General features: G+C 45.0%; 1 protein-coding gene across 1 annotated transcript in view; it reads right to left on the bottom strand.

The window, feature by feature from the left end:
• Positions 1–27,904, bottom strand: part of VWF (von Willebrand factor) — a 183,449-nt gene that overhangs the window by 13,391 nt on the left and 142,154 nt on the right. Inside the window, exons 43-50 of the mRNA XM_087722260.1 lie at positions 26,894–27,043; positions 17,892–18,002; positions 16,821–17,004; positions 15,688–15,728; positions 13,261–13,377; positions 6,884–6,982; positions 1,245–1,373; positions 154–193 (exon numbers count right to left, since the gene is read on the bottom strand). Coding sequence (XP_087578386.1) covers positions 154–193; positions 1,245–1,373; positions 6,884–6,982; positions 13,261–13,377; positions 15,688–15,728; positions 16,821–17,004; positions 17,892–18,002; positions 26,894–27,043 — 871 coding nt within the window. The remainder of the gene's footprint in view (positions 1–153; positions 194–1,244; positions 1,374–6,883; positions 6,983–13,260; positions 13,378–15,687; positions 15,729–16,820; positions 17,005–17,891; positions 18,003–26,893; positions 27,044–27,904) is intronic.

Below are 27,904 nucleotides of genomic sequence, written 5' to 3'. Positions count from 1 at the left end.
ATTTTGTCCTTCTGGCATCATCATGGCTAGGGCCCCACAGACATGATCCAGTAACATTATTTTCACACCTCTCTTTTCATTTTGCAGCCGCACACACCTGTTCAGAAATATGTGGCAATCTTGTAGGAGATGAAGCAGGTTTTTGGTACTTACATGTTTCACAGCAGGTGTTGCCAACTTTTTTCACTTTACCCTAGAGAAGAAGACAGCCACACATCATTTAAGGCAAATAGACAGGGGCTATTCAAAGGGTGTTCATCCCAAATTGCATAGTTGAAAGACTGTAGAGATTCTTCGAAATCCCCCCTTGGAATGGGGTGGGAGTAGGAATAGATTTCCAGAGGAAAAATTGCAGACTACAGAAACCATTTGCACCACTCAGGTGACCCTGAGGACACTGATAAACCTCCAAGTGGCCTCAACGACCCTCTAAAAGGATGCAAATGATCAGCTGTCTGCAAGGAATATAAATCCTTCCATTCCCCACCATCCTATCGGAGCTGAAGAAGCTTCTTGATATGTAAATATGTTTTATTTTCATTTCATTTCGTACAATCACATATATACTGTGCATAACCGGGGCATATAACATTGAACAATAAACACAGCCCTCCCTCTTGTCAACAATACCCCCCAAAATACAAACCCAATATACCACTTCGACCCACCATACACCCTTTCTTTCGCCCACCTCCAACTTTCGTTCTTCCCTCCAACATTCCCCTCTACCCTACTTCCCCTCCCCCTCTACCACTCCCCTCTCCCGATACACTCCCTCCCTTCCTCATCCTCCCTCCGATCCTCTCTCCCACCCTCTCTCCCCCTCTTTCTTCTTTCCCTCTACTCCTCCCTTCGGTGTATTTCTACTATCTATCAATATATTCAGCTTGTCATATTTTTACACTAGAATTAAAGAGCAACAGTATACAAGTGCAATCATGTTACTTTAAAATCTAACACATACTATATTTCCCCCCTCCCCCCTCCGACCCCACCTCCCTTCCCCCCCCCCCCCCCGACGTCCCAGAGCCCGTACACAGTATAGCTTGCTGAAGAAGCTTCTTGGATGACAAGTGAAACGTCTTCAAAAGAAAAAAAAAAACAAGAAAGTCCAGCTGGCCTCCTGAAAAAGCACCTTTGGGACTCTTTCACTGATGATGCTCCGTAAGGCACAAATTGAACACATTGCTACAACAAATACCATTTTAAAAAGCGTCTAAGAAGAGGTGGGATTCTATACTCACCCCTTCAGCTAAGCATTTCTTGGAATCGAATGGAGGGCAGCCAGTGATTTTCCTCTCCCAAATAAAATCTCCTTTGCCATTCACCTTGCAAAAATGATTGTCGCACCCATCTTGGATTGTTTCATTCGGCTGTAAAAGAACCATTTGTTTGTTCGTTTGTAACAGTGAGGTTGTAATAGACCAAAGGCACCATGGAAAAACTCAGCGGACAAATTTACACAAAGTTGAAATGGTTACTCGCTTGGTGGGTTCATGGAATAGATTGTTCTGACTTAGGCTTCCCCAGCTGCACGAAGCTGAGTCCTCGTCCCTGTAAAACCCTTTTATTTAATTTACAGTGAATTCCTCTCCAGCAAAGTCCAGGCCAACAGTTTTTCATCAGATTTCACAATTACCGACCTTTATCAGGCTTGGAGAGTGGCCAGGCCGATATCTTTCAGATGCCGCAATACTTTGCAAGAAGGCAGGAATGAACTAATTGTCTCCTGAAAGCTCCACTCCCCTTTTGCTCCTCTTTTATTCCCTATGGGAGGGGCCATTCACTGTCCACCTGTGTCTTTACTCCCAAGTCAGCCCTTGTTTCTTAGCTGTTCTTTTTGCCTTGCAACTCTGCACATGTGCACACTGGGAACAGGCTCCAGCTGTTTGTCTGCCCCACTGATCTCCGATTCTGAAGGCAGCTGATAACTGGAATACAGCTCTGGTCCCCTCTCTGCCTTTGACACAGAGCCACTCCAGGGGAAACATACTGCAAAATCTGCAAAATCTCCATTCCCTCCCCACTCCAGGGGAAGGATACTGCAAAATCCCCATTCCCTCCACACTCCAGGGGAAGGATACTGCAAAATCCCCATTCCCTCCCCACTCCAGGGGAAGGATACTGCAAAATCTCCATTCCCACCCCACTCCAGGGGAAGGATACTGCAAAATCTCCATTCCCTCCCCACTCCAGGGGAAGGATACTGCAAAATCCCCATTCCCTCCCCACTCCAGGGGAAGGATACTGCAAAATCTCCATTCCCTCCCCACTCCAGGGGAAGGATACTGCAAAATCCCCATTCCCTCCCCACTCCAGGGGAAGGATACTGCAAAATCCCCATTCCCTCCCCACTCCAGGGGAAGGATACTGCAAAATCCCCATTCCCTCCCCACTCCAGGGGAAGGATACTGCAAAATCTCCATTCCCACCCCACTCCAGGGGAAGGATACTGCAAAATCCCCATTCCCTCCCCACTCCAGGGGAAGGATACTGCAAAATCCCCATTCCCTCTCCACTCGAGGGGAAGGATACTGCAAAATCTCCATTCCCACCCCACTCCAGGGGAAGGATACTGCAAAATCTCCATTCCCTCCCCACTCCAGGGGAAGGATACTGCAAAATCCCCATTCCCTCCCCACTCCAGGGGAAGGATACTGCAAAATCTCCATTCCCTCCCCACTCCAGGGGAAGGATACTGCAAAATCCCCATTCCCTCCCCACTCCAGGGGAAGGATACTGCAAAATCCCCATTCCCTCTCCACTCGAGGGGAAGGATACTGCAAAATCTCCATTCTCACCCCACTCCAGGGGAAGGATACTGTAAAATCTCCATTCCCTCCCCACTCCAGGGGAAGGATACTGCAAAATCCCCATTCCCTCTCCACTCGAGGGGAAGGATACTGCAAAATCCCCATTCCCTCCCCACTCCAGGGGAAGGATACTGCAAAATCCCAATTCCCCCACACTCCAGGGAAAGGATACTGCAAAATCTCCATTCCTCACCACTCTGGGGCCAGCCAGAGGTGGTATTTGCCAGTTCTCCAAACTACTCAAAATTTCCGCTACCAGTTCTCCAGATCCTGTCAGAACCTGCTGAATTTCACCCCTGGAGCAAGCCCTGCCAGCAAGAGCACTAACTGAGAATTTAAGGGCAGCAGAAGATCAAGTGGCTGTCCCAGACGGTGGACCTAATGTGTCAGGAGAAATAGAACTCCATCAAGAAGCTCCATTCCCTGTATTAATATTGCACCGCCTTGTTCTGCTTTTCAGCTTGTTTTCTCTTATCAAGCCTGTTGTTGATCTTACGTAGCGTTCAAAGTTTCAGTTTCCTTGGAGTTTGAGCGATGCTGTCCAGCCCCTACAAATGGCCCGCACAAAAGAGCAAGAACAAAGTGGATTGCAAGAAAGAATCTTGAATGCCAGTCAGGGGTAAAAAGCATAATCTTGAAATCTATAAAAGTTCCCAGGCGGACTTAAGAGCCAGCTAATTAAATCGGAGTCTCTTGAAAATGCCTCCTTCCCACGGCCTTCACCTCTAGGTCAACCATCTGTGCCATGCCTGACGGTTTAGAGCAGAGAATTCCCCCCCCCCGCGCATTTCAGACGCTTCTTTTCCCTCACAGTTAAAATAAAAATAAAAATTTAAAAGAGGAGCTGAAATCTCCAGAAAAGTGAATTATTGCACCATAAAGTAGAGTGTGAAAATGTCAGCATCTCTCGTAGGTTTTAGTCACTTCACAAGATTCCAGCTGTGGCCATCGCAAAAGAAGTTCATGAGGTCACATATTCTGTGGCCGGACGCCCTCATAAAATAGAAGAAAGTGGGATTTTTTTTTAAAAAAAATATGTTTTTCTATTATCGCAAAAGTGTGCCCTTTTTTTATGATCTGGTCCATCAAATACATTTATCTCCTCCAACACTTTTCTCTAAAGGGCCGCAGTTGACATGAATATGAAGGACTACTACTCTGTTTCCACAAAAACAGAGTGCATGCGCTAAAGTAAGCCCTCCCCTAAAATATTTAAACGCATGCACAGTCGGTCCCTACCATTTCCTGAATGGGGAAAGGGGGAGCATGCCCCACAGACCCCACATTTACCTGCTATCCACGCAGAATGGCCTCGCACCTACTTCTGTAGGTGTGGCCTGCTTTGTGGGAGTGGCTTGTTAGCCATGTGACCGGGTGGGAGTGGCTTGGCAATGTGACTGGGTGGGCATGGCCAACTTGTAAAATGTGGGGGAACTCACTTAACAACACTCTTGCTTAGCAACCAACTGGCATTTGAAGCACGCAAGTCTTAAAGCTGTCAAGTTACAAGACCCTTGCACCCCTAATCCTTTAGGGGAAAAAACTCCCAGGGGTGTTCAAACTTGACAGCTTTAAGACTTGTGGACTTCAACTCCCAGAATTCCTCCTCCAGTCATGTTGGCTGAGGAACTCTGGCATTGAAGTGTGCAAGTCTTAAAGCTGTCAAGTTACAAGACCCTTCCACCCTTAACCCTTTAGGAAAAAAAAACCCCAGGGGTGTTCAAACTTGACAGCTTTAAGACTTGTGGACTTCAACTCCCAGAATCCTCCTCTCACTCTTCATTTTGATGATGTGCGGACGGGCAGGGGGAGGGAGCTGGAACTGGTTCTGAACAGCACTGTAGATTTGTGGACCCTCTTCTATAGAAGAGGTTAGAACTGGCAGGAACCCACCCCTGGGCCACTCCCATAAATCCTAGTTACCCCTTCTCTTAGTGGCGGCCACAAAAAGAGCAGCAGGCCCAGTGACACTAGGGCTGGCAAGAGTGTGCCGGAAACAGAGACAGAATTTCCAGCTCTCTCTCGATCCGTTGATTTGCAGCAGTGGTGGGTTGCTCTTACCTTCGCTAACGGTACGCTGTTCATGATCCTTTCATGCACACACTGGAAATGCGCTGTGCACATGCCCAACATACGCTGTGCATGCATGCGCATTCCACCACCCCTGCGACACTCAGCTGCTCGTCGGAGGTAGCACAGGCGCCGCACACTGTGTATGTGTGCGCAATTGGTCCGGTTGCCTTAAAAACAGCTATGGAACGCGGGCGGGCGGGCAGGCGGGCGAAATGACCCACTGTACTGGTATGGTGACTGCTGCTCCCCACTACTACCGGTACGGCCATACCAGAACCCACCACTGATCTGCAGGCCATGGGCTGAGGTTAAGGGGCCTCCTGAAACTCAAAAATAATAAGACTTCCTCGAAAATAAGGCCAAGTGCTTATTTCGGGGTGGGGGGAGTGTTTCAAAAGAAAATAAGACCCTGTCTTATTTTTGGGGAAACACAGTATTCCTTCTGTCTCTCTCTAGGTTGCGTTGTCGTTTGCACAAAAGTGGAAAAATAACCCTGTTTTTAAATTTCTCCTACATATTTGTCTAGGAAAAGAAAATACTAGGTGCTCTCTCTGGAGGATCTCAAGAGGAAATTTAGTTTTTTTTTTTCCATTTGAGGCTGGACTCTCAGGGGAAGAGGCTGTGGAAACGCTGTTCTGTGTGAAGTTCAGGGAAACAGCAAAGATTTGTTGTATAAGTTGACTATTTTATGCACGAAAATGGAAGGAGGCTTCAATCCCCACAATGGACCAAGGGTTACAAAAGCAGATGGAGAAGGAGAGATGGATAAATTGACTGCTTTGGTCAAAGGAGAAAAATCACCACACACACAAGTACTTTTGTTTCTATTTGGAAGTGGGGGGGAATGAAAATGAAAATTTCAGTTTTGGGTTTTACTGATTCGATAGATCTGCTGTTTTAGAAATGGCTTTAATAGCTTACGTAATAGTTTAGGCTATTAGGTAAAAATAAAAGTTGAGGGTTGATGTTACCATCTTATTCCTCAGCAACCTTCCTTCCAAAGGGAGTTGGAAGACAATGCCTTTTTTTCCCCGCATTTTCCCTTCTCCTCACTTTTCTCTTCCCTTTTCCCTCCCGTATTTTTCCTATTATTTGCTTTGGTATTTTTGTATTTTATACTAATAAACAAATAAAAAGGATTGGCATATTGGAGTCTTCCGGGATTGGGGGGCATACAAATCTATTAAAATTGTGAATTGTAAAAATTGGAAAAAAGACTCAAACATTGATATTGAAAAGGTCTTGACCAGTAGTTCTCAACCTGTGGGTCGGGACCACCCCTGCACTGAGGCCGGTCTTTGAGTGCTGAGTGAGCGGGCCCATAACGTGCTCTCTCATAGAAGCATGTTGTGGCCCAGGAGGAGCCGTTGGAGCTGCAAACAGACTCCGACAGCGAGGGGCCCTATGAGTCGGCTCTGGAAGATGTGGAGGACCCTGATCAGGATTCTGACTCCAAGCAGGGAGCAGAGAGGCTGGTTGGCCACCAGGAGGCGCCTGAGGCATGGTGAAAGCCAAAGGGAGTGTGCTCCTGACGTCAGGCCTTGGAGCAGTGGTGAGGAGACAAGGGAGTTGGTTCTGGACGCCCAGCAACAACGGGCAGATCAACGTAGAGAACAGCTACACAGATACAAAAGATAATTGGATCCAGGTGGTTGTAATTGGGCTACTCTCAAGATAGTATTTAAGGAGAGACTCTGGGAGGAGTCTGGTTTGCAGGATTCAACTTAATTATCAACGCTGGAGACGTTGTTATCTGTATCTGTTGAAGTTTGGGTTGCTGCCAAGGTTCTTTATCTGTTTGTTGTGTTTGGGCTTTCAGCCACCAAGATTTATGTTTCCTGCTAATAAAGAGTTGTGGCATTTCAGCTAAGCTTGTCTCAGCATTCGTTACTGGACGGAGGAGGGGGTCAGAACAAACCGCTAGGAAAAGATTTGGAATCCAACCACTGGCAGGGTGAATATATATAAATTAGAAAATAGATATTGAAACGACTGACCTTCAGATACAAAACGGTTCCATCCCTCAGCTGTATGTCGCAACGAGTTAGCAAACATTTCCCACAGCAGGAACCAGAGGTTTTCTCCAGCCGGTAATTCTGCAAACACAAAGATAACAGCTTAAAAGAGAATTTTAAGCATTGAGAAACACTTTGCATTTAAGTTTGGTTTGGTTTAGTTTATTGGATTTATATGCCGCCCTTCTCCCAAAGGACTCAGGGGGGCGTACAACATTAAAAAAAACACATATTGCAAAAGTTATAAAAAATTAGATAGAGTATCCAAAACCAAACCCAATTAATATTAACAAAACATTTTAAAAATTAGATTAAAATTAACAACCAAATTAATCCTATCTTTTATTCTATTCAGGCCAGGCTGGCTTGCTGGAAAAGCCAACTTTTTAGGGCGCGTCGAAAGGACCGGAGGTCGGGGATTATGCGAAGCTCCGGGGGCAGCTCATTCCAGAGGGAAGGCACTCCCACAGAGAAGGCTCTCCCCCTGGGGGTCGCTAGCCGACACTGACTGGCCGACGGCACCCTGAGGAGGCCAACTCTGTGGGATCGCACTGGACGGTGGGAGGCTACCGGTGGCAGTAGGTGGTCTCGCAGGTACCCTGGGCCTAAGCCATGGAGCACTTTAAAGGTCATAATTAGTACCTTGAATCGCACCCGGAAGACAACCAGCAACCAGTGCAGGCTGCCTTAAAGGGGCGCAACATGGGAGCCTCAGAATAACTTCAGAATAACAGAGTTGGAAGGGACCTTGGGGGCCTTCTAGTCCAACCCCCTGCTCAAATAGGAGATCACATTCTCATTCAGCCGTTTTCTTGTTCGGTATTGCTTTGCAGATCTTTGCGAATGAACATTCATATATACATATTTGACAAATTCAATATTTTGTTTACGGCAGTTTCAGCGTTATAGATATCTTGCTTGCATTTTCCTTTAAGATTACACTTTGCAAAATCGGGGGGGTGGGTGGGTGGGATGCGACTATCGACAGACAACAATATTCTCGTTTCCGTGTTAGGGAAATACAGACGAGAGTCAAGTTTGCTTTGAAAAGTAAATCTGAGGAATTAAGTATAATTACAGTCTCGTTTGTCCCAGCCAGGTTTCCCCACACGCAATCTGCCACTCAGCCAGCAGGTCCTTGAGGAGAGTGACAGAGTTTCACGTCAATGGCACAGCTCCCATGGGGACCTCTGATCCCCACTGAAGACATCCCACATCCTCTTTCTTGACAACTAGTTATTGCAGATAACAATCAGTCTAGGATCCTCTGTGCCGAAACACTTTTGCAACGAATGGACCTGATTTTTTTCGTTGTCCTCTATAAACATGTAATAAGCTTTTGGAGGAGAGCAAGGTTTTATCCCCTTGTCCTTCTTCTCTTTCTATCCAGACATTTGGACCTAGGAAGTAAGGAGTGTTTGATTCAAAGGATCTTCCCTCGCATCCAATTGTATCACTTAATAACTGCTTCTGAGATGTTGCAATAACAAAAGCCGAGGTGGCGCAGTGGTTAAATGCAGCACTGCAGGCTACTTGAGCTGACTGCAGTTCTGCAGTTCGGCTGTTCAAATCTCACCTGCTCAAGGTTGACTCAGCCTTCCATCCTTCCAAGGTGGGTAAAATGAGGACCTGGATTGTTGGGGGCAATATGCTGACTCTGTAAACCGCTTAGAGAGGGCTGAAAGCCCTATGAAGTGGTATATAAGACTAACTGCTATTGCTATTGCTAAAACAGAGAAATAAAGGTTAAGATTTCCCCGTTCAGTCATGTCTGACTCTACAGGGTGGTAGTCTTCATCTCCCTTTCCTAGCTGAGGGAGCCAACGTTGTCCAAAGATGTTTCTATGGTCAATGAGGCCAGAATGACTGTACAGTGAGGCACGTAGAATGATATCACCTTCCCACCAAAGTGGTTCCTATTTATCTACTCGCATTTGCATGCTTTTGAACTGCTAGGTTGGCAGGAGCTGAGGCAAGGAACGGGATCACCCCACCATGTGATACTTGGGTCTCGAACTGCCAACCTTTCAGTTTAGCAGAGGTGGCCAAATTGACTGCTTCGATCAAGGAATTTATAGAAAGACGGCAGCTCCAATCACACTTTAATTTTAGAATTTAGAATTTTATTAATATTTATAGGCCGCCCTTTTCCCTGAGGGGACTCAGGGCGGCTTACAAAGTATAGGGGAGGGGACGACACAAAAACGATGAACATAAACATTACATGAGTATAAAATAGTACACACCATTCATTCATCATTCGGGTGGGGACAGATTACGATCTTCATCCCCAGGCCTGACGGGATAGCCAGGTCTTAAGGGCTATGCGGAAGGTCTGGACGGTGGTGAGGGTACGAATCTCCACGGGGAGATCGTTCCAAAGGGTCGGAGCTGCTATTGAAAAGGCCCTCCTCCGTGTAGTTGCCAGTCGACACTGACTGGCGGATGGAATTCGGAGGAGGCCTAATCTGTGCGATCTGATAGGCCCAAAACCCAGCCTGAAGATGGCGAGTGAGACCTCATTGAAACCTTGCCAAGACAATCTCAATCTTACATGGGAAAAGACCCAAATACAACACACAAAAACACACACACACACACACACACACAATTGCTTTTGTTTCTGCCTGGAAACCAATACTGGACTTTGTGCTTGAGGTGGCGGGAGGAATGAAAGTTTGATTTTGAGTTTTGCCGATTAATAGGTTTGTTGTTAGAGAAATGGCTAATTTATATTATTATGTAAAAGTTAAAAGTCGAGGTTTGACGCTATTGTCTTATTCTGCTGCACCAAAGGGATTCGGAAGTCAATGCCTTTTGTTTCTTTTTCCCCTTTTCTCCATACTTTCCCCCTCCCTTTTTCCTCCCTATTTCCTTTTGTATTTTCGTATTTAATATTATAAAATAATAAATAAAAGAATAGGTAAAGAGAACTGTCAACCTTTCAGTTGACAAGCCCAGGGTCTTAACCACTAGGCCACCCTGCCCCTTAACAACAAAGTGGCTATATTCTCTCCTCATTTGCCCAATGTTGAAAAGACAGTGTGGTGTAGTGCTGAGAGCATTGGGGTGATCCAGTTTCAAATCTCACTGGTCTCCCATCTTAAACCAGGAATGGAATAAATGCAGGATTAAGGGACAAAGTTCCCTGAGATCTGAAAAATAAACAGCACAAATAGGGATGGTTTTTATCATTTTTCTTCTTGTTCTTTTTTTAAAACCCAAAACAGCTTTAACTTGCAGCTTCCAGCTGCAAAATCCTATGTTTATTCAGAAACCGGGAATGGGGGGGAGGGAGGTCCGTGACAAAACTAATTTAATTAATGGCATTATCAGATTAAAAGCTTGATTAAAAGCTTTCCATCATTCATGACATCATCAGGGACATTACAAAGTTTTCGGTCAACCTTCATGGCTCATTTTATTTGAACATCAAGGACATGTGTGCAACGTTAAGTTTTATGTCCCTTTCTGTCAAATACTTTGGATTAAGTCTTGCAAGAAAATAGCAGTCAAACGACACCAGGATAGAAAACTGGAGCAGGTCCTCTCTGCTTTGCATCTAAAATTATGGTGGTGTTTGTTTTATGATGGGGTCCAGGAGTGCCAACGAAAGCAAGCAAACTTTGGATCCAGGCTTGTTTAGAAAGGAGACTTTGCAACAGGTGGTGACCTTGAAAGCAGCTCTCTTGGGGTCTTTAAAGCAGCTGCAGCTTTCATCCAATGTCTGAGGGTTTGGGAAACAGTTCTGCAACCTATGAGGGGGTCTCAGATATCAGCATGGAGACCACCAGAGGAAAATATGCATATAAATCTTATTAACAAACATTTGTTTAGATCTTGTTACGAAGGTATAACTAATCTGGGTCAGAAGAGAGGAGACGCGATACAAATAGAAAACAATTCATTTTTGTTTTCAACTATAATAATAATAAGGAAATGTTAATGGGTACTTTTGGTGATTATTAAGTAGAAATGTTAACATCCATTAGACTGTCTTAGATTTTAAATGTTTATTTTGTTAACACGTAATTAACTACGATAATAACAATGAAATGATAACCTTAATTAGTAAAATAAACTGGATATAAATTGTAATCCGGGATTTAGGGAACAGACCTAAAAACGTTATTAATAAATTTCTGTTGAGAGCTGGTTATAAAGGTATAATCTCCTTTGCGTCTGAGCAGAGGAGAGGTGAGATAAATAGTAAATAATTTTTAGTTAATTACAATAATAATAAGGAAATGTTAGCAATAGCAATAGCAGTTAGACTTGTATATCGCTCTCTAAGTAGTTTACAGAGTCAGCATATTGCCCCAACAATCTGGGTCCTCATTTTACCCACCTCGGAAGGATGGAAGGCTGAGTCAACCTTGAGCCGGTGAGATTAGAACCGCTGAACTGCAGATAACAGTCAGCTGAAGTGGCCTGCAGTACTGCACCCTAACCACTGCGCCACCTTGCATGTTGATGGATAATATTTAATGATATATACAGGTGTGATGTACTAGTAAAAGTAAATTGGACAGAAGCGTTAATTTGTGAGTTGGGGGAAAAAAGGGGAGGAAATGTTAGATATCCTACTAATTGACTCTCTTTTAGAATATGTTATAAAGATGTAAAGTTATGGTAGACTCATTAAGTTTGTGAAAGTATGCCAGTAGGTGGTGGTTTTTTCAATTATAAATGACGTGTGTGTGTGTGTGTTTAATAAAAACAATAAAAAAAAATTTTAAAAAGAAAAAAATGCAGCAGCTGGGATGACTCAAGGAGATCTGCTCTCCATGGGCTCTTATGAGTTGCCTTACACCTCTTTGGAACAGCTCTCTCTGAATTTCACTTACTACTACATTGGTATATGTCAGGGTTTATGAGAGATCATGACTGGCAGAGACGTGGCAACGGGGTCAGCCAGCGAGGGCTGTTTGGCAACTGAAACAATATTTGCTGTGCGAGCAACAAGGAGACAGCAAGGAGCCTGGGCGTGGCTTAGCTCATCTGTACTATAGCTCTGAGTCTGTACAAAACAGGGGTAGGTTCCTACCGGCATTGGTACTGGTTTACTTTGTGAGTGCACTGCTCGCGAATGTGCAGTTCACTGTAAATTGTTCTGCACATGAAAAGCTAATAAAAACATGCCAGCAATAGCAGTGGAGATCGGGGAACCGGTTCAGGGGCATGGCCAGCCTGGGTCACTGCCGGTTCGGTGATCCAGGCCAAATTAACACGACCGGTTCACTCAAACCGGTGTGAACCGATAGAAACCTACCTCTGGAACAAAAGCTCTGAATTAGTCTGCTGCTGTGAACTGAAACTGTTCTCTCCTCTGCCTGTGTGTGCTTATACCAGTATATACTACCACGTTGAAAAATCAGTTTTTGGTATTGTGTACACATTTTATGTGTTATATTATATATAAACAGAAGTTAATGAATCCTGCTGAATCAGTTACCTGTGTGCGCTCTCTGGCTTTGATTGCTGCAACAAACTCTGACAGTATATTGGGTGGTGTGATGACACAAAAGCAACACAGCCAGACAACAGGTCTAACTCCCCTTTATTGCTCCCACTGTGCCCCCCAACATCCCCACATTTATTACAAGTCCTGGAGCAAAGCTCTCACACCGCACCTTCAGAAGGCTGTGAGTAGTCCAGTAAGCCAGGTTAGCCAAACAGTAACCAAGGCCAGGAGTCCAGTCTAAACCTGGTTAGCCAAACAGTAACCAGATCAAGAAGTTCAGTGAAGCAGGCAAACCCCACAAGACAGAACACAGTAATCTCCAGACGTCAACAAGTGCACACAAAGCTCCACCTATTCAACGCTTGTTCCTGACAAATGTCCCTCCCACTGGCACCTCCTTACATCTGAGTCCCCAGGTGTGCCTTGTGAAGGGGGATGGGGCACTTTCCTCCCTCATAGCTGGCTCAGTCTACGTCGGTCTCGCCTTCTCTCTTCTCTCCATGCCCTAGGATCAGGAGCGGGTGGTCCTTGCTCTTTGCTTGAGCTTTGTCTCTCCTGCTCCTCCCTGTCTGCAAATCTTTCTAACCCTGAAAAACTTTGCCCGGAACGACTCTGCTTTTCCCCAGTTTTGTCCAAGGACAGCAGAGCTGCCCTCTCAATCTCTGTCGGCTCTTTTCCCCCTGTAGATTCAGACTCCGACAGGGACAACTGACGTGTTGGATTGTGGCTTCCACATGGAATGAACCTCCAATACTTTGGCCACCAAATGAGAAGATTTAATGGGAAATTAAGCCCATATTTTCTGATGGAGCGGAGAGTAGAAAGACCATAAGCTGTTGCAATTCGGAAGCTTCAAAATCAAGAAAGCTCCTCAAAGCATGACGTTCCCTCTTACCATGGGGCACGGCGGACAGGTAAATTTCCCACACGTCAATTTGTATGCCATGTACCGTCCCTGCTGTGCAGTACATTGGCAAGTGGTGCACTCATCCAGCATCATGCGTTTCCCCGGCTGAAAAAAAAAAGGAGAACATGTTTTGCTGCCTTAGATTGTCATTCCTATCATGAGAAACACCAAGATTGGACCTTTCGTCCCCACCGCACCATTTCTTGCAAAGTTAAATGAGGAAAATCCTACGGGAAGAGGAGAATAACAAGGGCGAGTAACTCAGCCAGCCAAGGGTCTGCCTTGGAGCAGAAGCTTCCAGGTTCAATTCCTGGGGCCCCCAAGTCAGGCTGAAATTCTAGATTGTGGTCCACAGAAGGAAGAGGAGGAGACTGCAGCCAAAACAACAAAATGACAGAGTTGGAAGGGACCTTGGAGGTCTTCTAGTCCAACTCTCCTGCTCAAGCAGGAGATCCCATACCAGGGGTGTCAAACTTGATTTCATTGAGGGCTGAATCAGGGTTGTGTTTGACCTTAAGGGGCCATGGTGGGCATGGCCAGGCTGGGTGTGGCCAGCTCAACATCCCTCGTGTCAGGGGGTGCTTGTGGCAGCCTGAGTGCTCTGCTTGCGAAGCTCCGTTTTCTGCTGCGACAGCCTCTTGCAATCCTCTGCCAGCAAAAATGGAGGTTGGGAAGGCCACATGTAGCCCTCCCAACCTCTGTTTTCACTGGCAGAAGCACTGCAGAGCGGTCCTTTGCTATTTCCAGGGTGGCCCTGAGGGCCAGATCTAAGCACCCCATGGTCCGGATCCAGCCCCCGGGGCTTAAGTTTGACACCCACATCCTATACCATTCCAGACCTGTCCAGTCTCCTCTTAAAAACCTCCAGTGATGGAGCACTCACAATTTCTGGAGGAAAGTTGTTCTTGACAGAATTGCTGAATTACACCTCCTAACATCTGGCTGATGATACTCAGTAGCATTAGAAGAGCCACTTGACTCTACATGTCATGTGTTAGCTATTGGCTCAACTTAATTGTTAACTCAAATAGTTTGCCTGCTCTCTTTCCCCCAGGTTAAACACCAATCTTCTCGGCAGAAATCACTTTCTCGCACCCAAAAGAGTTGCAAATATTCACCTAATGCACTGATCTCAGTGGAATTTCAATGGGCCAAATTAGAGGTGGTATTTAGCCGGTTCTGACCGGTTCTGGTAAACCGGTAGTGGAAATTTTGTCTAGTTCGAAGAACTGGCAAATGCTACTTCTGGCTGGCCCCACCCCCATCTATTCGCTGCCTCTGGAATCCCAGCTGATCCGAGTCCCAGCTGATCGGCTGGGTCTTTTTCTGTTGCCCTGTACAGGAGAACTGGGAGCTGGAAAGCAGGTTAGTGGGGTGAGGAGGGAATGGGGATTTTATAGTATCCTTCCCCCACGAGTAAGGAGGGAATGGGGATTTTACAGTATCCTTCCCCCAGGAGTAAGGAGGGAATGGGGATTTTACAGTATCCTTCCCCCAGGAGTAAGGAGGGAATGGGGATTTTACAGTATCCTCCCCGCAGGAGTAAGGAGGGAATGGGGATTTTGCAGTATCCTTCCCCCAGGAGTAAGGAGGGAATGGGGATTTTACAGTATCCTCCCCCCAGGAGTAAGGAGGGAATGGGGATTTTACAGTATCCTCCCACCAGGAGTAAGGAGGGAATGGGGATTTTACAGTATCCTTCCCCCAGGAGTAAGGAGGGAATGGGGATTTTACAGTATCCTTCCCCCCAGGAGTAAGGAGGGAATGGGGATTTTACAGTATCCTCCCCCCCCCCCGAGTAAGGAAGGAATGGGGATTTTGCAGTATCCTTCCCCTAGGAGTAAGGAGGGAATGGGGATTTTGCAGTATGCTTCCCCTGCCATGCCCACCAATCCATGCCACATCCACAGAACCGGAAATAAAATCTTTTGAATCCCACCACTGGGCCAATTCCTTTTTTTAAATCATTCGCTCAGAGAGAAAGTCCTTCAAATGATTTCAGCCGAGTTCCACCTTATTTTTTTTCTGGGGTTATCAGAAAAAAGTGTTGCATCTATTCATTGTTTGCCTAGCATCACATCCAAAACATAAAAGAAGAGCGTTTTACCTTGGAAGAGGATGTCCTAACAGTGGTGTTCCAAAAGGCAGCTGGACTTTCTTGGTTTCTGCCCTTGAAAGTCCAACTGCCGTTTGAAAAAGCACTATGGGGACTTTGCTCCCTCCCTCTCTATCCTGCTTAGTTTTTATCTTAATTGAGTTTTAAATTTAAGGTCTTTATTGATTGTTTTAATGTTTTATGCTGCATTTCATTCAATGATTGTAATCCGCCTAGAGTCGCCCTTGGCAAGATAGGAAGCATGCAAGTTTGATAAATAAATAAATGCAAATGGAAGAGAGGATTGGCTAGAATCTTACCGCAAGAACAGTACCATTCAGGATACAGCCATTCACAGGTTCTGCAAGAGAGAAGTTGCATATATTGGCATCTGATTCTTCCACAGGGCAGTGAAAATGTCAACTCCATTTTTAATGTATCATCATCATCATAATCACCATCATCACCAGAAGTGGGTTCCTACCAGTTCGCACCTATTCGGTAGAACCGGTTTGTCAAATCTACCGAACCAGTTAGAAGAGGTTCCACCAGTGGACCGGAAAGCAGGCCACACCGACAGAAGAGGTTCCAAATTTTTTTGAAACCCACCACTGGCAAGGATCTTGTAACTTGACAGTTTTAAGACTTGCATGCTTCAATGCCAGAGTTTCTGAATAGCTACTTGGACCGACCTAAGTACTAATTCATAATTTCATATCTGGTCACATGGGCGGCAAGCCACTCCCACAAAGGAGGCCACACCCACAGAATAGGTTCCAATATTTTTTGAAACCCACCACTGATCATCACCATCCCATTGGTTGAGAGCTAGCACGCTAGCTAGTTACATTAGAGGAAATATCTGAGATGGTAAACATTATTTGAAGATGTAGATGTTAAAACAACCGTAATCAAACGACATGCTGCATGTGATGATGGTTCTTTTTTTTTCTTTTTTTTTTCTTTTTTCTTTCCCCCCCCCCCCTTTCCCTCTTGGACCTTTTTTTGTCCTTTTTGGCCTCCCCCCTCCCCCCACCCTCTTTTTTTTCTTTCCCCTTTCCTTCTTGAATCTATTTTCTGTCCTTTTTGGCCTCCCCCCCTTCCCCCACCCTTTTTTTTTCTTCCTCTCTCCCTTGTTTTATTTTCTTGTTTTTTGTTTTTTAAACCCTAGCTTATTGTGGTGCTTATTAAATATACAATAGAGAGATACGGGATGTATAAACTTAGTAGGGATGCACCTGTGATTAAACGACATATTGTATGTGAAGATGGGTTTTCCCTCCCCCCCCTTTTTTTACAATAAATCCACACGGATTCTTAAAAAAAACAAAAAAAAAAAACCCAGAATGTCTTCTATAGGGGTCCTGTCTAATGTTTCACATTTAAGTTGGATTGCAAACTTCTCAAGATGGTGCAAGAAGGAATGTCTTCTTCTGAATGGACCAGTTCTTACCACACCGACAGGAAGGGCAACATCCGGACCTCTGGTCACAGCGCATCTCTGTGGCAAATGGGCAACTGATTGGCTCCCTCGATTGGCATGAGACATTCCTGGTCTGGATAAAGACCTCCTCATTCACACGGACACATTTTTTGATGACACAGGGATTATCTGGAAACGTCCATTCGGAGCCAACCTATGAGTATAAGACGACAGAAAGGTTTAGGCAGCCCAAAGACCATCCTTTCTTTGTAACTTGTTCAGGGAAGACACGTGCATGATGTTCCTCTCTGAAGCAGAACATGACTTTCCTCGCCCCCAAGGTAGAGCAGAGTGAATAAAACTAAACCGTTCTCCTTATCCTATTTGTAAATCTCTCCCATTTGTAAGGCTTGGGGGAAAAAACTAGAAAGCAATTGCAGTAGTTTTCTTCTGTTTTAAATGTAAAAGGTAAAGGTTCCCCTCGCACATAATCGTTCCTGACTCTAGGTGCTCATCTCCGTTTCAAAGCCGAAGAGCCAGCGCTGTCCAAAGACATCTCTGTGGTCATGTGGCCGGCATGACTCAATGCCAAAGGCGTTGAGGTGGTCCCTCTTTTTCTACTTGCATTTTTACATGCTTTCGAACTGCTAGGTTGGCAGAAGCTGGGATAAGTAACAGGAGCTCACACCATTACATGGTGTTAGGGATTTGAACTGCCGACCTTCCTGATCGACAAGCTCAGCATCTTAGCCACTGAGCCAACCTGTCCCTTCTTCTATTCTACTGGAGTGCAAAAGAATAATATCCAAGTGGGTATTCTCTGCTAAGAGCCTAGCGGTGAAGGTGCTTGTCTCCCACTCAGAAGGTTGAGAGTTCAATCCTAGGTAGCAGCCGATGGGCCTCAGGGGGGAACGCTGCCCCCCCTCTGCTCTCCCACCCTCCTGCACATGCACGCCAGAGACCCAAAAATCAGCTAACTGGCGGAAGGCATGCACACATGCACGGTGGAGCTGAGCTGGGATGACGGGTCGGGTGCCCGCAGAGAGGGCTCTGCGTGCCACCTGTGGAAAGCGTGCCATAAGTTCAGCATCATAGCCTTACGTTATGCCAAATGATGTCTTCATCTCCTCGAGACCAAAGAGGTGTATCTTGGCACATGGTTCTGAGACATTTTCCACAGCACGCTCCTTCTCTGTTGACGTATTTATATCCCTTCAAAACATGAAAGGCACCACAACAACAAAAATCAGGCATGTATAACTTTCCTCCTATGATATATTACAGGTAGCCCTCAATGTGGGACCACAATGGAGCCCCAAATGTAGGCCGCTAAGTAAGAAATCGGTTGAGCGCGGCCCCGTTTTATGACTTTCCTTGCCACGTATGTTGAGTGAATCGCTGCCATTGTTAAGTTAGTAACACATTAGTTAAGTGAATCTGATTTTCCCATTGACCAGGATCCGTAACCCACCACTGCCCTGTTCACAGTCCTCAATTTAGGTAAATTTAAAGATATCCAATTTAAGAGTTCGGATTGTTCAACAGATTGAAGTCAATAATTCAGAAGTGGAGCCAAGGGAAAACAATCTTCTCTTGGACCAGACAGACAGAGCCGAGGTGGCACAGTGGTTAAATGCAGCCCTGCAGGCTACTTCAGCTGACTGCAGTTCAGCAATTCAAATCTCACCGGCTCAGGGTTGACTCAGCCTTCCATCCTTCCGAGGTGGGTAAAATGAGGACCCGGATTGTTGTTGGGGGCAATATGCTGACTCTGTAAACCGCTTAGAGAGGGCTGAAAGCCCTATGAAGCGGTATATAAGTCTAACTGCTATTGCTATTTTTTTCAGGATGCTCGTAATATAAGCCCTACCCCAAAAATAAGTCCCAACTAAGATTACCAGTTGGACAAGTGCATTTAGTACCATGTTTCCCCAAAAATAAAACCTAATGTGTCCTTTGGAACAAACATTAATATAAGACCCGGTCTTATTGGGGGGGGGGGGAAATATGACCCCAAAATAACCCCAGAATATTGCAACTCTCATAAATACATGCTAGTTGCCAAGCAACTGAATTTTGATCACATGACCACGGGGATGCTACAATAGTCTCAAGTGTGTGAAAAATGGTCATAACTTACTTTTTTCAGTGGCCCTGTAATTTCGAACCGTCAGTAAACAAACGGTCGTAATTCAAGGACCACCCAGATGTAATTCACACCCTTGAGAACCCTAACAACTTCCTTTCTTCCTCGTCGAACAGTTGGAGGGCGAACTTCCCCAGAAGCGAGCGTGACACCTCCAATTTTGGGGAGCACAAAATATTTTCCCAGGCAATCTTAAAATCTGTTACTGCTTATTAAAAACGTTTGCTCCACTAACAGCATCGTTCGTTCCCTGAACTGGTGGCTTTTTTTTTTCTATTTCAGGCTTCACAGTTCTGTTTTACGGTTTTAAATTATTCCTGTAAGTCACCCAGAGAACAGCGGTATTTAGGAGAATATAAATATTATAAGCTTTGTGTGTGGGGGGGGATTGTTTTTGCCGGGTCTTAATTAGAAGCACAAGGAAGCTCGTCTGTAGCCTTACATGAAAATTATGAAAGGCGTTTTTTTAAAAACAAAAACAAAATCATGAACTTTATTTACGTCACCCACTTTGCAGAGAGAGAGGGATGGAGGGAGGGAGAGAGAGAGAGAGAGATGTAAATTGTATTGACTTAATTGTGGTAGATATCAGAACTCTTGTGACAAACCAATCCCCAGAAAAATCAGAGCCCGGCTAATTTAATTAAATCTGGGGTGAGTAGCCTAAATTCCTAAAACTTTCCAACAGAATCAGAAGATGATTGGTGGATTGAAGGTTAAAGCATACAAAGAACAGTTGCAGGAGTTGGGATGGTCCAGTCAAGTGAAATGGGGGACTAGGAGATGCGTGATAGCAATCTATCTATATATAAATGGCTGTGTGTGTGTGTGTGTGTCTGTAACTCTGGAATGCCTCGAGCAATTTCAGCCATACGTGGTACACAGATGACTTACTCTGTGGAAACCAATACTGTGAGGGTTACCCTGAACATCCCTCAGGATGTGTGTTCTGTTGCAATACAGCCTGTTGTGCCTTCAAATGGCTTCTACTGTACTGCCGTAAAATGACTTCTACTGGTACAGCGCAGTGGAGTTGCCATGGTAACGGCTTCACAGTATTCCACAAGAGGGCTCCCTCTGCTAAGGGGGAAAATCCTACATTAGAAATTACGTTTAGTCTGGATATTTTCCCCCTATAAATAAATATCCCGACATCAGCTAGTGTTTCAATATTTGAGAGGTTGCCACAAAGGACGAGAAACAATGGATGGAAACTAATCAAGGAGAGAAGCAACCTTGAAGTAGAGACTCTAGAAAGAGTACAGAGAAGAGAAACAAAGATGATTAGGGGACTGGAGGCTAAAACATATGAAGAACGGTTGCAAGAACTTGGTGTGTCTAGTTTAATGAAAAGAAGGACCAGGGGAGACATGATAGCAGCCTTCCAATATCTCAGGGGCTGCTACAAAGAAGAGGGAGTCAAACTATTCCCCAAAGCACCTGAAAGTAGGACGAGAAACAATGGATGGAAACTAATCAAGGAGAGAAGCAACCTAGAACTAAGGAGAAATTTCCTGACAGTTAGAACAAGCAAGTGTTAGTGGATCTGGCTATTTGAGAGACCGCCTTCTGCCAATTACCTCCCTGCGTCCCATCAGATCGCATAGAGTTGGCCTCCTCCGTATTCCATCCGCCAGTCAGTGCCGACTGGCGACTACTCGGAGGAGAGCCTTCTCTGTTGTGGCCCCGTGGAGATTCGTACCCTCACCACCGTCCAGGCCTTCCGCACAGCCCTCAAGAACTGGCTAGCCCGTCAGGCCTGGGGATAAGTTTACTTTTGCCCCTCCCGAATGTTGAGTGAATGTTGAATTTTACTATTTAATTTATTTTTGTGCACATTTCTTTTTGTATTGTCCTACACCCCCTTTCCTTTTTGATTGTAAGCCGCCCTGAGTCCCCTCAGGGAAAAGGGCGGCCTATAAATGTAAAACAAAAACAAAAAAACAAACAAACAAAACAAAACAAGCAGTGAAAAGGCTGGTTCTTCCTTGGAACAATCTATATAGCCATTCAAACCTGCGACGTCTTGAATTAAATTGTATGCTACCTTTATTAGTTTGAGAAATTTAATAAATGAGGGCTTGGGCCAACATATCCAGCACACTTTCCTCTTCCTCCTATATTTCCCATCCCAACTACCCTGTGAGGACGTTGGGGGCTGAGTGTGAGCACAACTGGCCCGAAGTCCACCCCTGACAATAAGTTCATCAAACTTTAGATCATAAAGTGCACATCACAGGAGGCTTTCAGGCCATCATCTGGTTGATATTTCTCCCTTCTCCAATATGGACATCCCCGCACTGAGCCGTTGGTCACGGGATGAGCTCCCAACTATTGGGCATAGCAGCTGTATTTCAGAACGGTTGCAAATGCTTACTGTTTCATGTTCGAAAGCTTTCAACGTCTTGAAATAGACACTTCGAAAATAGTACTTGCACAAGCCCTTAAAATCCCATTGAATGAAGCACATTCAACCCCATTCCCATTGAATGAAGCACATTCAATGTTTATTTGATTCTAGTCCATATAATACCAATTATATTGCGTTTAATGAAAATGTGCCCTTTAACAGAGCTGTGTGTGAGCCTGCTAGAGGAAGGTCACATTCAAAAGAGATGCTTTCTTAGCAGAAACAACAACAAAAAAATGCCCGAGAAATGAATGCTTTTAACTAGTGGCAACATAATCCCCTTATTTGATTACCACTTGTAGCATTTACCCAATCATCCAAAACAGGGGAAATGTTCTTGTTATTTTTTGGAAGGATGTCCCGCTTTTTTTTCAAAGCCTTAAATCTTTCCTGATGTTGCCGTAAACGCATCTCCTTCTGAATGGGGCCCTACCTTCCCCGCGAAGACAGTAGCAACAGCGACACCTGCTGGCCCGTGAGCGTCATCACAGACAAGGAAGAATCCTCTCCGGGAAGGTCAGGTCAATATCGATGGGAGAAATCACCGAATAACACCGAGTTGGAAGGGACCTCGGAGGTCTTCCAGTCCTAACTAAGGAGGCATTTTCCTGACAGTGAGAAGAATCCATCAGTGGAACGCCTTGCTTCCAGAAGCTGTGGCTGCGCCATCAATGCAGGCTTTTAAGAAGAGATTGGACAGGTATTTTCCAGAATGATATAAGACAATGATGGCTAATCTTTTTCCCATTGTGTGCCAAAAGTAGGGGGAGTGCAGGGGGGTCGTGTGCAGGCATGCCCATCCCCGTGAATGCATGTGCACATGTTCCCCACACATGCATGTGCGACCCCCCCCCCCCGCTTTTGGCTCGTGATGAACCTGTTTTTCACCCTCCCTCGGCTCCAGAGGCTTTCTAAAAACCTGGGGAGGGCAAAAACGGCCTCCCCATCCTCCCGGGAAGCCCTCTGGCTGCTTCAGGCCAAAAATGAAGGGTGAAGTCATGCGCACTGGAGCATGCACACTGGAGCTGACAGGGCAACACCTCGTGTGCCCTAACAAATGACTCTCCTCCTGTGACACAGGTGACATAGATTTGCCATCACGAGTATATGGTTTGAGCAAGGGGTTGGGTTAGAACAGGGATCAGCAAACTGCGGCTCTGGAGCCGCATGTGGCTCTTTCCTCCCTCTGCTGCGGCTCCGTCAATGGTCGGCACTACAATTTTGAGAGGAGCTTCCAGTGGGGGAAAGAGAAGCACAGTGCACCAGGAGAAGACTCTATGGTAAGGGGAGGGTTTTCAGTTGTCTCCACAATTGATAGGGCTTTCGGTTATGACAGGTAGAGGAAAAAGGACGCCGTGCTAGGAGGAGACTATATGGTGTGGAAACTGAACTTCCGGTCAGCTCCAGAATTGAACAAGGGGCTTCCGGTTAGGACCTTTGTGGCTCCCGGTGTTTTCTTTTCTGTGGGAAACGGGTCCAAATGTCTCTTTGAGTGTTTAGGTTTGCCGACCCCTGGGTTAGAAGCTCTCCAAGAGTCCCTTTCCAACCCTATTGTTCTATGTTCTAAATGACAAGTTTATCGGAGGCAGGCGCAAAAGCTAAGACCAAAATAAGTGTCTTTTGCATTGGGCCTTCAGGCCTGCCACATCATTTATTGCTGTAGGAAACAGGGAGGGGGGATTATATGGAGTACGGGAGGTATAGCCAAAATAACATTCCTTTCTCAGAGAGTCAAGGACGTCTTGCTCTGCACCTGGAGGGGTGTGACTGGGGGGCATCTCCAGTTTTGGACGGTGCTTGATTGGAGCATGGGATGGACCTGTGGGTGCTGGGCAGGGGCCTGGACTTCCACTTGGGTGGGGAAAACCTGGAAGGTTTCAGATCTGGGTTTTCCCAGATGTGCCAATATGATATCTCTGATAAAATGGAACTTTTGAGAAAGGAGTCTTCTTTCGTTTGTGGGTGTTACCTGGAACCCTGACAATAAGTTCATCAAACTTTAGATCATAAAGTGTACATCATAAGAGCCGAGGTGGCGCAGTGGTTAAATGCAGCACTGCAGGCTACTTCAGCTGACTGCCGTTCTGCAGTTCGGCTGTTCAAATCTCACCGGCTCAGGGTTGACTCAGCCTTCCATCCTTCCGAGATGGGTAAAATGAGGACCCGGATTGTTGTTGGGGGCAATATGCTGACTCTGTAAACCGCTTAGAGAGGGCTGAAAGCCTTATGAAGCGGTATATAAGTCTAACTGCTATTGCTATTGCTATCACAGGAGGCTTTCAGGCCATCATCTGGTTGATATTTCTCCCTTCTCCAATATGGACATCCCCGCACTGAGCCGTTGGTCACGGGATGAGCTCCCAACTATTGGACATAGCAGCTATATTTCAGAACGGTTGCAAATGCTTACTGTTTCATGTTCGAAAGCTTTCAACGTCTTGAAATAGGCACTTCGAAAATAGTACTTGCACAAGCCCTTAAAATCCCATCTTCCTGAGATTTTTTATGGATTCTAATAATAAGCCCCTTTTTACCTTCATGCCGAACACATGGGGAAGAACAAGCTTTCCGACTTCAAAAGAAAACCATCAGCATGAAACACGGCGGATTGTGCTCAGATTTTACGACCCGCCTCACCAAAGAGACAAGGTTACCGACTTCCCTAAGTTTGCCCTGTTATTAAGCCGGCGAGAAAGGATTAAAATGGGTTATTCCTGAAATCCGGGGGAAAGGGCTGCATTTTTGTTGGGTTCTATTTTATCAGTTGCTTTGCTCCAGCTTTCCGGTACGGATGAGCAAAGCGGTGAGTGACAATTTTGTCCAACTGTTTATTTTTCCACATTGCAAATTAAATTTGTCACAGATTCTACGCAGCTGTGCTTGTCTTTGTCCAACCTCTACACACACACACACACACACACACACACACACACACACACACAAACACACCAAATTGCAGGGAGATTGAATTCTGTTGTGTGTCCATTTTGATATTTGCATTGTGTAAATGATCTAGTTGCGTGAAGGTGAACCTATGGCACATGTGCTGGAAGTGGCATGCAGAGTCATCTCTCCGGGCAATGCAAGCAGTCGCCTGTTGCTCTTCCGGGTTCTGGCAGCTGGCCAACTGGTCGTCCGGTCAAACCGGAAGAGCAGGTGGCAAGTCAATATTCTTTTACACTATCTGCTGGATCTCTCTCTCTCTCTCTCTCTCTCTCTCTCTCTCTCTCTCTCTCTCTCTCTCTCTCTCTCTCTCTCTCTCTCTCTCTCTCTCTGCCTGCTTGCCTCCCTCCCTCCCTGCCTGCCTGCCTGCCTGCCTACCTACCTCTACCTACCTACCTACCTACCTACCTACCTACCTACCTACCTACCTACCTACCTACCTATCTATCTATCTATCTATCTATCTATCTATCTATCTATCTATCTATCTATGTTGTATTTGTGCTGATAAATAAATAAAGGGAGACTAGTATAGATCTATTTCAAGCTATTTAGCTCTCATCAGCTAGCCATACCCTTACTGGGATTCGAACCTGGGCTGTATTACATATTAGGCAGATGTGTTAACCACTAAGCCACAAGGTTCTCCCCCTTTATCAGCTGAGCCAGGGGAATAGGTATGTATTTAGTGTCACAACCCCGGGTATGCCCAAATATGGGAGGAAGCTTACTATATATCTATCATCTCTATCTCTATCTCTATCTCTATCTCTATCTCTATCTCTATCTCTATCTCTATCTCTATCTCTCTCTATCTCTATCTCTATCTCTATCTCTATCTCTATCTCTATCTCTATCTCTATCTCTATCTCTCTATCTCTATCTCTATCTCTATCTCTATCTCTATCTCTATCTCTATCTCTATCTCTATCTCTCTATCTAAACGTGATGATACCTCCCGCCTACCAGACATCTGGAAACCAGCCCTAGTCAACAAACGAGCCCCACCCACCACCCAGGCCATTACAACACAAAACAACAACGGATACACAGCCAGCACCAATCACCAATCTACCAATCATGATACAACCACACAACCAATCATTCCACTTACTGAAATAAAGCCAGCACTCCACACACACACACCAAGATTTATAGAAAGATGGCATCTCCGACCATGCTTTAAGCCCCAAACCCAGCCTGAAGATGGCGAGTGGGACTTCGACGAAACGTTGCCAAGACAATCTCAATCTTACATGGGAAAAGACCCGAATACAACAAGACCAGCATACCTACACCTGTGAAAATGTACAAAAATATATCCCTCCCTCCCCCTCTCTCTGTCTCTCCCTCTCTCCCTCCTTCTCCGTCTCCCTCTCCTTCTGTCTCCTTCCTTCCCTCCCTCCCTCTCTCTCTCTCTCACACACACACATACACTTGTAACTGGCAATTGGCCTTGAATACAACAGAAGCCAAACTAAAATTATTATTTTTATTATTTTCAGTCAAGCTATTAATATCATATTTTATAACCTCACCAACAGCCTTATGTACAGCAGTATTTGGTGATGTCTTACCGCACAGTTGAGAAAATAAGCAGGTCTAATTCTTTTTCCACAGTTTGGTCTGAGTGGGGAATTAAACCATGGAAAAATATTTAAGCTAAGAAGAAGAAACGGTAACAGTAACAGAGTTGGAAGGGACCTTGGAGGTCATCTAGTCCAACCCCCTGCTCACGCAGGAGACCCTATACCAGGGATTTGAACCGCTGAACTGTAACGGCACTGAAAAAAGAGACATGATGATTTTTCACACATCATCATTGTAGCATCACCGTACTCATGTGATTTACATTTGGATGCTTGACAACTGACTCACATTTACGACGGATGCGTGTCCCCGGGGTCATGTGATCCCCTTTCGTGACCTTCTGACAAGCAAAGTCAACGGGGAAGTCAGATTCACTTAACAACTGGAATACTAACGACAACTGCAGTGATTCACTTAACAACTGTGGCAAGAAAAGTCGCAAACTGGGGCGAAGCTCACTTAACCAATGTCTCACTTAGTCACGTAAATCTTGGGCTCAAGTTCTGGTTGTAAGTCAAGGACTATGTGTATTATCAAATAGGGATCCCTACCAGCACTGAGGAACTTCAGGGGTTTAAAGTTAGAATCGACGAGAAATCTACTTTAGCAGGATTTCATCGTCTTTCTAACGCTACAAAACCTTTTTTTAAAAAAGTATTCATTGATAAAAGGTGATGTTTTCAGGATAATGCAAATCAACGGGGATCTTAGCTTTCTGTTTCCCACCATTAAAGTCTGATATCTGTACAGATTCGCTTAACAAAGTTATTAAATGGGCCAAAACTCACTTAACAAGTGTCTCGCTTATCTGCATAAATTCTGGGCGAGGATTACCAGCATATGGATTTACTAGCCCTAAGATTTCCTGGTCTTCAAGAACTAACCATTTGAAGACAAGCTGTCCTTGTGTCATCCCACCCACCTACCCCCGCTCACTGTTACTTTGGAAGAGTCCAACTAGATTTAAAAAAAAAACTTATTTTATTCTAAACAATACTTGGGAACTTTACCTACCGCTGGGCAGGACATACTGCATCCTTTCTCCAGGCATTCTGTGATCCGGAGTCCTGTGACTGCATCTTTCATGTTGGTGCAAGAACATTCCTTACAGCCTTCCTCCCAGGTCATGCCAAGAGGGTAGACAATGTTGCGGTGGACGCACACCTGCCAATAAATGAGAAATAGTTTCATGTCATCTCCTTGAGTTCTTGCGGCATGCTTCGCTTCAACCACCCATTGAAGAGAAGAGAAGAGAAAGAGAAGAGGGGAGGGGAGGAGAAGAAAGAAGATAGGATTGAATAGAATAGAACAGTACAAAAACAGAATAGAATAGAATAGAATAGAATAGAATAGAGGATAGGATAGGATAGGAGAATAGAATAGAGAATAGAACAGAACAGAAGAGGGGAGGAGAGGGGAGGCGCAGAGATGATAGGATAGGATTGAACAGAACAGAATAGAATAGAATGGAGAATAGAGAACAGATAATAGAATAGAGAAGAGAAGAGAAGAGAAGATAGAAGGGAAGAGAAGAGATGAGAGTAGAAGAGAGAAGAGAAGATAAAATAGAATAGAATAGAGAACAAATAATAGAATAGAGAATAAATAGAAAAGGATAGGATGGGAGAGGAGAATAGAATAGAGAAGAGAAGAAAAGATAGAAGGGAAGAGAAGAGTAGAAGAGAAGAGAGAAGAGAAGATAGAATAGAATAGAATAGAATAGAATAGAGAATAGAGAACAGATAATAGAATAGAGAATAAATAGGATAGGATGGGAGAGGAGAGGAGAATAAAATAGAGAAGAGAAGATAGAAGGGAAGAGAAGAGATGAGAGTAGAAGAGAAGAGAGTAGAAGAGAAGAGAGAAGAGAGAAGAGAGAAGAGAGAAGAGAGAAGAGAGAAGAGAGAAGAGAGAAGAGAGGAGAGAAGAGAGAAGAGAGAAGAGAGAAGAGAGAAGAGAGAATAGACTAGAGAAGATAGAATAGAGAAGAGAATAAAGAAGAGAAGAGAGAATAGAATAGAGTAG

The sequence above is a fragment of the Thamnophis sirtalis genome, unplaced genomic scaffold, assembly GCF_051295495.1.
Source record: "Thamnophis sirtalis isolate CommonGarterSnake01/CBP01778 unplaced genomic scaffold, rThaSir2_p1.2 scaffold_9, whole genome shotgun sequence".
Classification (NCBI taxonomy): Eukaryota; Metazoa; Chordata; class Lepidosauria; order Squamata; family Natricidae; genus Thamnophis; species Thamnophis sirtalis.
This window is presented reverse-complemented; position numbering and strand designations above follow the sequence as displayed.